Source organism: Mastigoproctus giganteus, chromosome 5 (assembly GCF_048544385.1).
Source record: "Mastigoproctus giganteus isolate SK-2022 chromosome 5, ASM4854438v1, whole genome shotgun sequence".
NCBI classification, from domain to species: domain Eukaryota; kingdom Metazoa; phylum Arthropoda; class Arachnida; order Uropygi; family Thelyphonidae; genus Mastigoproctus; species Mastigoproctus giganteus.
The window spans coordinates 82,576,201-82,589,105 of NC_143579.1; the positions used below are offsets into that span (position 1 = coordinate 82,576,201).

Sequence of the window (12,905 nt, forward strand, 5' to 3'; positions counted from 1 at the left end):
TAATTCCCACCTCAGTACATTGTGATCACTGTCACCCAGTGATTCCTTTATCTGCAAATTCTTAATGCATGAATAATCACTGCAAATAATCAGATCAAGAGTAGTATTCCCTCTGGTTACCCCTCAAACATGTTGCTGTAGAAAACAATCATCCAATAAATCCACAAAACTCTTGCTAGTGCATGAGTGACTAGCCCATAAGTTCCGATCTATATCTGGAAAGTTAAAATTCCCCATTATAAGACATTCTGATTTACTGGCCCACTTTATTTCTCTGCACAATTTCTCATTATACTCATCAGATTCGTTAGTCCTGTAACACACACCTACTCTCATTTTTCGTTTACCAGTACTTATGTAATACACCAAAGAGACTCAACATTGCATTGTCCACCAACATCAATTGGGTGCACTTCCTTAGATTTTGTGTTTCTTATCTAACAGCATAACCCCTCCTCCGTTCCTGACCTGTCTGTACACATTGTACTCCCCAGATTCCAATTCTGCACTGCTTATGTTATGACACCACATCTCTGATATCAGAACAATATCTGTCTTTGATGTCTTGACTAGCACTTTAAGCTCATCAAATTTGTTAACTATACTCCTAGCATTGGTGTACATTCAAGTATACATGCACCTGTTTCTACTCTTAGTTACCCTAACACAGTCCATGTACTTATTTGTTCCACTATGACTCCCACAGTCCTGGAAATCTCCATTGCCTTGCTTTCCAAGCTGCTGCTCATACTAATAGAAGCAGTGCAAGAATTACTTTTGCCTATGCCTGCGGGTACTGTTAACCTTTTAGTCTGTGTATTCCCCCAAGCTCTCAGTTTTGCAACCCACCTAATACTGCCTCGATAGCATCAGCAAATATTCTTGTACTCTTTCTATTAAGTCTACCCCATCCCTGTAGAAGCAGTCTCTCCTGTCAACAAGCACAGACCAGGATTAAAAAAATTCTACCCTTTGAGCCTTGCACAATCTCTCCAGGGCTGAAATGATCAACATGGCTGTCATCATATACTTCCTCCTATCGTGTTTGGGCAGAATTGCAGATACTTCCACATTCAACACTAACTTGCGGATTTTTTTCAACATTGACCTGTACTTGTTTAGTAAATCTGCTGATCTCCTACTCTTAATGTCATTAGTTCCAACATGCACAACAATATCGCCTTTTGTGCCCTTAAAAGATGTCTGCTCTACAACGTCATTAACTTTTGCCCCTGGCAGACATACCCTGATCCTGTTTCACCTCCTTCTTTCATAGTATATTTCCCATCTCCCTGACAATAGAGTCGCCAACAATAACTGATTCCTTTGGGACCAGCGCATTCTGCCTTGGAGATTGCCGCTGTGTCACCTGATGTACAGAAATGAGCTCTGCTGTTGAGCTGGCAGTTACCTGTGAGAGCTTGATGGTCCCCTCATATTAATTTTTTCGACGGCATTTACCCTACACCTCAAGCTCTCATATATGCCCATCAGAACATGTTGGGAATGGTGGGAGGAGTTTTAACAAAGTCATTAATACATAAGTTGGAAACAAAACGGGATGTTAGCAGGTTAGTTTTATCCTTGGCTGAAGTGACAATAGAACCATCTGGTTTTGACAGAGGTGGGAGCAGAGATGAGCAAAAGTTGCATCCAATAGCTTTTTCAAGAGACCAGAATGCTTGTCTACCATTATCGCAAGAAGCAAGTTTTTTACTCTTACCCCTGTTCAAAATTTAATTTGAACTGATTAATAACTGCTCTACAATTGTTGCCACCTCCCCAGTAGAGTGACTCATGAGTTGGGCACCCACCATCATCCCTCTTTCAAAGTAGGTTGTCATGATGTTTGTCCATACTGACATCAAATTACCGGCTACATAAATGCAGTGTACTTATATAGCTGTGAAGCGGTAGGTTCGTCCACTAGCGAGAGGAGTGACTGCATCACGTTGCCCAGGAACCAGGTATCCCATGCATTCTGTCCTTTCAGTGTTAGTTAGTTCCTGGTAGAAATCTATGATTCTTACTTTTAAATGAATATACACCACATTTGTCTTGTTTACAAATTTCAGCTGCTAAGTTTATATTAACTTTAAAATTAATTTGCTGTGAAATTGTTTTTATTTCTTTAATAATACTATCTTTTTAATTTCCTAAGAATATCATAGGATTAATTTCACCTTTTGAATTTCTAATAAGATAAATGTTTAATCTATTATCATAATCTGATTCTATTTCTTGAATTTCATTAAAATTGTTAACTAAAGCTTTATGAGTAAAACTTTTGTGTTCATCACTTTTATCAGGGTTATAAAGTTTCACAAGTTTCACATTTTGAGTTGTGTAAAACTTTTTCTTATTTTTCTTTTAGGAAATAATTCATTAGCATCAAATGTTCTAGCAAATATTTGTCTTTCTCTCATTGTGTTTTCTATTTTTCATTTTTAAATTTCATTCATTATAAATTCAATTAAAACATCTGTGTATCTTATTCTTGTTTAACTATGTAAATTGATTTTCCTTCCAATAGTTTTCCAAATCCTTAATGCTTTCATTTTCAAGATTAAACTCTATTGTTTCTCTGTAACTCTGTTTTTTCCATTTTAAAATTAATTAAAATTTCTTTAAATTTATATCCTATAAATTTGCAGTATTTACAAATTATCCTTTACATTTCTAGCAGTCATTTGACATAGTTGACTGGACGGGAGTCAGAGTGCAGTAGCATATGTTCTTTGGGTGGACCTGGGTTCAAGCCCATGACTGCTAAATACAATTATTATTTGTATTGATTGATTTATTGTAAACTCCATTGACCTGGTAGTTGTGCTGGAGTATAAACAAGAACTTTTTGTTTTTTTTAAATGCAGAGTACATTTTCTCACTCATTATAAAAAAAAAATAAAAAAAAAGAAATCACTTAAATTAATTATCAACACTTGATTTTTTCACATTTTTATAGATAAAACGAGTGAAAAATTCAGTCATTTTCATATATTTTTAAATTAATTCATGTTTTCTCACATTTTTTTTTCTAGACTTCATTCTATGTTCTGATTTTCTGTGATTATATACAGGAACTCCCTGACTTACTCAGCATTCCACGGAATGCAACCCTTACGTAAGTTGGGGAGTTCCTGTATATAATCACAGAAAATCAGAACATAGAATGAAACGTCTAGAAAAAAAATGTGAGAAAACATGAATTAATGTTTCCCACATGCTTGTGCAGTACTCACAACTGTGCTCGCCGAATTGACTGAATGAAAAAGAAATGTTCGACAAATATGTAAATAGAATTATTTATTGTATTCAATTTTTTATCTCATGCTCAGGAAAAATTACAAATGCGTGCAATTTAAAATAATTTTCAAAATTATAAAATTACAAAAAAAAAGAGAGGAGACAGGCATAAGAAGTTTTACTTCTCTAGCATCATTGCCAGAATCGATGTCCAGCTGATAAGTATGCCACTGCAGAGGTTGAGGGCTGTGGTGATTTAGAAGGTGTTGGCCGCTCAACCTTATGAAAGAACATATTAATGGATGACTGGACAGTGGATTTTTTCTTTTCATCATAGATTTCTTTGTAGCAAGCAAGCATATCATTCACTCCTCTGTTAACTTTTAAGAATCGTTTGCTGTCAGGATTCATCTTCTCAAACCTTGTCATTGCTGATACAATTTCACGAAATGCCATTGGTATCTTTCTGGTTACGAAGCATCTCGGATCCTCATTTGGTTCATCTTGAGCTTCGTAACCAGAGAGATGCCAGTGGCATTTCGTGGAATTGTATCGGCTTTCCACACAGCCTACAAGTCAATAAGTTCTTCGTTAGATAATTCTTTCTCTTCTTCCTCTACTAAATCCTCTACATCTTTGGTATCAACCTCCAACTGAAGTAGTTCTGCAACTTTTACAATCTTATCTGTTGTATTTGTCTTTTTCAAATCCTTCGAAGTATTTTACATGCTGTGGGCATATTTTCTTTCATGCGTCATTTAAACAACTTTTAGTAATTTCTGCCCAGACCTTATTAATGTTTAAGATTGCATGGTAAATATTGTAAGATTTCCAAAAGTCTCTTAACGTAAAATTTTTATCACTGTCTATGGCAGACAATGCCTGAGAAAATGTTGTGCGTAAATAGAATGCTTTTAAATTCGAAATAACACCCTGATCAATAGGTTGGATGAGTAAAGTCGTGTTTGGTGGTAGAAATATGACTCTCATGTTCGAATCGAAATCATCTAGTTGCGTACGATGTCCAGGAGCATTATCTAATAGAAGCAAAATCTTGAAAGGAACGTCGTTGTCTTTACAATATTTTTAAATCTCGGGAATGAAGCAGTATTTAAATCAATCCTCAAAGAGAGATATTTGTTATCCATGCTCTCTGGTTCGATTGGAAATGCACAGGTAGGGTGACTTTATTGATGCCCTTAAATGCATGAGGATTTCCAGTTTATAATCTGTAATCTCCTGCTGCATTAGCCCCAAGTTCCTGGCATTTTTCTCCAATACAGAGCAGTCTCGTCAACGTTAAAAATTTCCTGTGTTGAATAGCCGCCTTCATCAATGATTTTTTCCAACACATCACAAAATTTCTCTGCAGCTGCAGAATTGGCACAGGTGACTTCACTGTATACTTTAACTTTGTGGAAACTAGCACGATGCTTGAACCTATTAATATCTTTATAAATACTTGTTGCTTTTGCTTGAATGGTCATTAGACTCTGGGGCACTCTCTTCTGAATCTGATTTTCCAACTTTGATATAGCACCTGAACGCTGTTTTGTGATCACTGTCGATCTTAAGTGCATTGATCCTTTTATACGTGCACTGTCCTTTAAAATAGTATTCACTGTTGAAGCAGCGAGACATAATTCCCTTGCAATAGATGACAAACTTTTCCTGCTTTGTACTTCTTAATCATTTTCATCTTCATTTCTAAATCAATTTTGTTTCGTTCCTGGCACTGCCACCACTTGCACGTTTCGTTGGTCACTTTCCATTCATCATTGTAATACATAAATAGGAATGAAGAGAAGTTTCTGAAAATTTGTTTTTTATATGATTGAAGTGAAGGGGAACAGACTTCACCATAATAGCATATAAACCCACACAATTGCAGTTATCGGTATTATCGAAAATGTAATAAGATCGAATTTACTACCTGTTTTTAATTAGATGCACTAACAGAAAAACCGAATAAAGTGCAAATTGTTTTTATTGTTTTTCGGTCATGACCTCCAGAAACATGCTTTAGAAGAATATATCACAAAGACATTCAAAATTGAGTCTTATAACAGGAACATATGATAACGATGAAAGGGTAGTGCAATTTCCATTATAAATATGACCTTTTAGAGAGATAAATAGCTTAGTAATATAGCGAAATTTTCAACTTCCAAGGACTGGGAACAAATTACCAAAAAACAAATAAAATGTGTTATTGGGTTCACATTATGATATTTTCACAATACGTCCATTTATTCCTACAGGATGCAAAATACGTTTCCACGATTTTTTTAAGTTTTTAAGTTTGCATCAGCTGGCAAAAACTCCACTAAAGTCGAATTTCTGTAAGTCGGGGAATTTCTGTATACATAATTTACAAATTTTCATTCCGCATTCACAATCTGTGACATAATTATACTTGTTAATGAGATAATTTTTTGCACAATGTTTACATACTATTCAATAAATATCACTCCTTGGATATTTTGAATATTCTGAAATAAGCTTTTCTTTTTCAAATTTTTTGCCTATTTATTTTCCTTTAAGTTTTATAAAATTTCTTACCTATACATCTGTATTCCTGTGCTTCTCCAAAAAAATTTTTTGTACTTCTCTTTTACATTCACACGAAATAACTTCTCTGTTTTTGACTTATGTTTTAGATTTATAATATTCTTTATGATATGGTTTATTACAATCCCTACAATATGGGTGAGATGTGTTAAATTCACTTTCATTTTTTTCCTTTCTCACATTTCTTGCAGAATTTTATTTCCACTTATAAAAAGACAATTTTTTCAAATAATTTAACCGTTTGAAAAAATTGTCTTTTTATGAATGAAACTAATAAAATGACTACAAAACATTGTGCAATTCATGTGTTATTCCATTCAAAAAATTAACAAGACAGCTCTTAATGTATGTTATTCAATTAAACAATTTGAAATAATAAAAACAGAAAAAGGAGATAAAGTAATTCGTTATTTAAATGAATTTAATGTTTTTTTACCAGATAGATTCAACTGTGAAATAACATAAATTTTGAAGATTGCGATAAAATAAAAATGAAACTAATTTATAAAGGTTTGGAAAAGTGGGAAAAAATAGAGCTGATGTAACTGATTTAAAAGAAGAAAATATGAAAAAGAAAAAAAAATTATTAGAAAGGGACACTTTTTAGTTATTTTTTGGTTAAATCACATTATTTTCTTAATATTTCCGGTCACCTTTATTTACCTTTACTTACTAATAATCGCATAGGGGTGTGAAGAGTTTCAAGTTTAAGTAGGGGTAAGAGTGTTTATTCTTTGGTGGTAACAGGAGAAGTCCATTTTATCAGGCGTGCGTGCGTGTGCGCATGTGCGTGTGCATGCACAATGGTAAAGTTACTGTAGATTAGAGGATTGATCCTATAGAGAGGGATGTATAAAATTAGTGTATATCTGGAGTGGGCAACCTTTATAAATGGCAGGCCAAATAAAATGTCTGAGGTATACGCTAAAAAAGAAAAAACATTTTTTTTTAGCTTTACAAGTTTAGGATTATTAAAATGGTGTATAATGAAAAAAATTGTCTTAAACAGTTTTGTTATTTATTGTAATATTTGTACATGTACATATAATTAATTTTATTAATAAGATAAATGAAATACACATTCAAGATAACACAACAAAAGTACAATTATAGTAACGAAACACAAACACAATTCCAGTAACAAAAATTGCAATATGCTGTTTATTGTATATATTTTGAAAATGATCACAGGCTGGAGTTGGCCCATGAGTCAGAGGTTGCCGCACCCCCTTGCATATATGATTAGAATAGAGGCTTTTTAATTAAAAATTGGGCTTAAACACATTATTTCATTAAAAATGTAAATTTAATTTTTTTGATTTTTGTACATTACTTTAGAAAAATTAATAATTTTAAGAAAAGAAATTGTGTTTTTTTTTTTTTTTTTTTTTTTTTGTTTTTTTGTTTTTAAAAGTGGAAGAGTGTTCTATAATCCCCATTTTCTATACTACTGATGCCTTTGTGATGGTCTTTTCAGACCACTAAGGACCAAGGCATTTTTCTGTCAGGTTTTGCTATGTTTCAGGGCTGAAACAGTGTTAGAATGGTTCAACAAACATTTTGGTAAGTTTGCCATCCTTCCATGGCTGCCAGACTTACCTGATCACAGCCAGATTGAATACCTCTTCAATTCTGGGATGTTGTGTTGTGACATATCTAGGCCATGCTGCCTGTTAAAGATGACATACTATTAGGTACATGTTTGTAATGCAAAGCTGTCTCAGGGTATTTAATTGCATTTAGACTATGCCATTTTAATGCTTACTAGTATTAACTTCGATATATATATATATATATATATATATTTTTTTTTTTTTTTTTTTTAATAATTATTATTTTTTTCCTCTATTTATTTTTTCTGCTTAATTTTATATTACTATTAAAACTGTTGGTTTCTTCCCTAGTTATTACATCAGAGAAGTTGAGACAATTTTCACTGTTGGACAAGAACTACCATTAATTGAAGTGCCTGGACCTAATTCAAAGAAAGCAAACAACTTTGTAAGGGATTTTCTTCAGGTTAGTTTATTTATTAAATCCAGAGGCGTAAGATATCTAATTTTTTAGCATTAGCATTAGTAGAGGCAAATGATGCAAGAAAGCAAGCTTATACAGCATCAGCCAAAAAAAAACCCACCATTCCCATTTCACTGATCCATTCATTCCAAATGTTTGTTTAGTTCTCCCTTGAATTTATTTAAGCTATCAAGTTCCACAACAACAGATGGAAGTTTGTTCCAGCAATCAACTACCCACTGGCTAATTGCAAACTTCTGCACATCTATTCTACGGCGCCTCCGTAGCCAGGTGGGAAGGAGCAGCAGTGCGTAGCACACGCTTCTTGATTAGACCGGGGTTCGAGCCCGTCACCACCAAATACGGAGGATGCGGAAAGGTTAAGGAATGACCACCGCATATCCTGGAGCAATATGGCCTTAGTTGCTAATGCTCCTAAAAACCAAACAAAACAACAAAACAAACATCTATTCTAAAACTGTCTTTCTTCAGTTTGAATCTATGTCCCCTCAGGTGTGTAATCTGAGAAAGAGGTCCCATCAGCATTGAGCCTGCTTAATCCATTCAAGACCTTATACACCTCATTCAGATCACATCACAGGTACCTAGCCTCCAAAAGCTGCAATTTGCAGAACTAAAGTCTTTCTTCATAAGAGAACCCCTTGGTCCCCTTCAACAGTCTTGTTGCCATTCTCTGTACTCATTCTAGCAACTCTATATTCTTCCTAAAATGACACTTCCAGACCAATAAATATGCAAATTGCAGTGGCTGGAGACTAGGCACCTGCACAGTGATCTGATTGAGGTGTATAAGCCCTTGATTGGGTTGAGCATGCTGAATTCTGATGGGATCCTTCCACTTGTTCAGATTTCGAACCTAAGGGAGCATAAATTCAAATTAAGAAAGGACAGATGTAGAATAGATGTGCGGAAATTTGCCTTTAGCCAGCGGGTGGTTAATTGCTGGAACAAACTTACATCTGTCGTTGTGGAAGTTGATAGGTTGAATAAATTTAAGGAGGAACTGGACAGGCATTTGGAAGGAATGGTGTGTTTTTTTTTTTTTTTTTTTGGCTGATGCTGCATAAGCTCATACACTTGCTTTCTTGCATCACATGCCACCACTACTACTACCTGTATGCAGTACTCAAGGTATGGCCTGACCATTGCCTTATACAAGAGGATAATTGCCTCCTTATCCCTGATCACAAAATTCCTGTATATCATTGACAAGACCGCTACTCTGGCAGCCTGTCTGCACTGCTCAGAAAACTTCATACTTGACTGCATAATTATCCCCAGTTCCCTTTTGTTCTCCACTACCCTGAGTGTAACACCGCATAGTTGGTACATTTCTCTTGGGTTATTGCTACCCATATGCAGTACTTTGAATTTGTCAATATTAAACTTCAGTTTAGAAAAATATACAGTATAATCCAGTGAATGTATTTAATAACACAATAAATATACAGAAGCTTTAGAGGCTGACGAGTCTCTTTATTAACTAATGAATTGAAATTTGAATACAACTGTTATAGTTATGTGTGCAGTGAGCTGAGTGTGAAGTCACGTTATTCAAGCTGGTTTCCTATTGTTGTCGCACGGACATGTTGTGCTGTTTTACTCCAGTGTTTGTCGAGATGCAAAATGGTTGTCTCCAGGATGGGGTGCATTCTCATCCCTTTTTAGCGGTTTACGGCCTTCGGATTGTTCAATATATTAAGTGACTAGCCATGTGCGGTGGCGAAAGTATCGTGAGTGGTCCACTATTTCAAAGTCCCTTTTTGGGATCGAGATTGTGGTTGGTGGCCCAAAAATGCTCCGCGATTGCGGACCGGTCAGTTTCGGCAAGCCGGATTGCTTTGTCATGCTCCGTAAGGCGATCTTGAAGATGTCTTGATGTCTCACCTACGTAGCAGCTGTCACAGTCTCCGCAGGTGATGTGGTATATTACATTGCTGCGTAAGAGAGGTGTGACAGGGGTCTTCACACTGGAGACAAGCGAACGTAGGTTTCTGCTGGGTAATTTCGTGATATATTCAGTTGCCACTTCTCAGCTTATCTACCCAACTTTTCCAGATCCTGTTGCAGTAGCATACTATCATTATTGTTATTAACACCCCTACCAACCTTTGTATCATCTGCAAACTTTGACATTAAGCTTAATGTACCTTCATCAATATCATTGATAAATATACAAAACAATAATGGGCCCAACACCGAACCCTGAGGGACACCATTAATAATATTAGTCCACATAGAGCAGTACCCATTGATCAGCACTCTGTCTTCTCCCACTCAATCATCCTTTTATCCATTGTAGCAACTTTCCCTTAATGCCATACTGCTCCAATTTGTATCAAACAGTATGCAACAGTATCAAAGGCTTTCCTGAAATCCAAAATTATCTTGTGCATCCAGTTACTTGGTCACTGCATCATAGTAACCTATCAGATTGGTCAGACAAGACTTCCCCTTGACAAACCCATGCTGTGTCTGAACTATTACTGCTGTCTTGTCTAGATGATTCTGCAATACTTCTTTAACCAGTGACTCCATTATTTTCCCTGGAACAGGTCAAACTAACAGGTCTGTAATTACTCGTGTCACACTTTAATCCCCCTTTGTGAATTGGGGATACATTTGCACATCTCCAGCCTGTGGGGACTTCCCCTGAGTCCAAGGATTCTCTCATAATTATGGCTTTGGGTTTGCTTACTCCCTTTGCTGCCTCCTTTAATATAACTGGATAGATCCCATCCACCCCAGGTGCATTTCTTATGTTTAACTTCAACAATTTCTCCTCCACTTTGCTCTCAATTATTACAAAATCATTTAATTCCCTGTTAGAGTTTGATAAACATCTGGCCCTCTCCTCCTTGAATAACTCCCCATGTGTGAATGTAGATGAAAAAAAAAAAAATAAATAAATAGTCATTTAGTTTGGCAGCTATCTGAGAATGTTCATCTACAGTGAAACCATTGATACAGTGGACCTATCTGATTAATCATCTTCCTTTTAGAGTTTATATAAGTAAAGAAGTCTTTGCTATTTTTCTTTGCATCCTTTGCCAAAGATTTTTCATAATCTGCCTTCGCTTGCCTAACCTCCTTTGTGACTTGATTACAGACTAGCTTGTGTCTAATGTAGGCTTCTGTGTTGCCTGACAATTTATGTGCATCCCATGCATTTTTATTCTCTGCTAATGTCTCATTAGTTCTGACATCCATTTGGGCTTGAACCTAGAGCAGTATTTCTTAGTTGGAACAAAAACCCACGTAGCTTCCAAAATTATTTCCTTGAATGCTTCCCATTTAGAATTTGCTGTTGGTAACATCATCAGGTGATCCCACTGTACAGAATCTAAAAAATCTCTGAGACCACTGTAGTTACCTTTCCGAAAGCAAAAACCCTTCCCATTGCCCCTGATGGTAGTTACATCTTTTAAGTAAATCTCACATCAGCACACTGATTACCTCCACCTAGTGGCTCCTTTATCTGTAAATTCTTAATGCATGAATAATCACTGCCGATAATCAGATCAAGAGTGTTACTTCCTCTTGTTGCCTCTCTAACATGCTGCTGTAGAAAAACAATCATCCAGTAAATCCACAAAAACCTTGCTAGTGTGCAAGTGGCCAACCCACAAGTTCTAGTTTATATCTGGGAAGTTAAAATCCACTATTATACGTTAAAATCCACTATTAAAATCCACTGATTTACTGGCCCACTCTATTTCTCTGTATAATTGTTCATTGTACCATCTGAACTGTTCAACTATTTATATCCCATCTGAACTATTCAACATATACATAATAGTTAAACTATACTTATTCGAAAATAAGATATATTGATAATTAATTCTCTAGCTCAATGCTTGACCATGGTATTGGAACAATTATTTTAAGTTCTGAATTGCAAATTGGGCATCCTTCTTAACAGTTAGTGGTTTCACCACTTGTCACTCATTTGGAGAAGTCTAGGTGCAATTTCTTTCATCGACCAGAAGAATTTCTAAAGTCTTCTTTTGCTGGGATTGTAGTCAGTTTATCTCACACTGAGGAAGTAGAATTCTGCCCTGTATGTTATTTCAAGTTTTTTAGCCGCCTCCGTAGCCAGGTGGAAAGGAGCAGCAGTGCGTAGCACACTCTTCTTGATTAGACCGGGGTTCGAGCCCGTCACCACCAAATACGGAGGATGGTCAGTGAATGACCACCGCATATTCCCGGAGCAATATGGCCTTAGTTGCTAATGCTCCTAAAAGCCAAATAACAAACAAACAATCAAGTTTTTTAGCCCACTTAACAAGCAAATCAGCCCGTGGACACATGCTTTTACAGACATATGAGTGGTGATCATTAAACTGGTGCAAGGACTGAGTCATGGACTGGTGCAAGATTTAGTTTACCATGCGAACTTTCCATTACTGATGCTAGAGGCGCTCTCCCTGATTGCTAAGGAACAGATTCTGTGTGTACTGTCGAGCTAGTGTTGCGTGAAGAGTTTTTTAGTTGCAAATATCATGTTGGACATACAGATTGAACAGCGATATATGATTCATTATTGTGTCAGACTGGGCTTAAATGCATCGGAAACAGTTAAAGAGATGATTGAAGCATATGGTATTGAGTGTCTTGTAGGATGGCCATATTTAAATGGCACAAGAGATTCAGTGAAGACCGTGAGTTTGTTGCAGATGACTCAAGACCTGGCCACCTTCCTCCTCAACTCCTGAGAAAATCACAAAAACCCAGGAAACCTTGGATGAAGACAACCAAATTGCACTTCATGAATTAGCTGTTAGAATATCCATTTCCTACCCTAGTGTTCATTCATTTGTGAAATATCACCTGAAAATTTCCTGAATCTGTGCCCACTAGATTCCACACAATTTGACTTCAGAATAAAAACAGCAAAGAGTAGACTTGTGCAAAGAAATGCTTGACCATTTTGAAACACAGGGTCAAAACGTCTGAGATCAAATAGTGACCTTTGAGAAACTTGGAATTTTCACTATAATCCAGAGACAAAACAATAGTTGAACGAGTAGAAGCATTCTGATTCATCAAGA

The 12,905-nt window shown here is 36.0% G+C and overlaps 1 protein-coding gene across 1 annotated transcript in view; it reads left to right on the top strand.

Moving 5' to 3' along the window:
* Positions 1-12,905, top strand: part of LOC150085526 (transcription initiation factor TFIID subunit 1-like) — a 700,666-nt gene that overhangs the window by 307,766 nt on the left and 379,995 nt on the right. Inside the window, 1 exon segment of the mRNA XM_090374589.1 lies at positions 7,722-7,836. Coding sequence (XP_090230715.1) covers positions 7,722-7,836 — 115 coding nt within the window.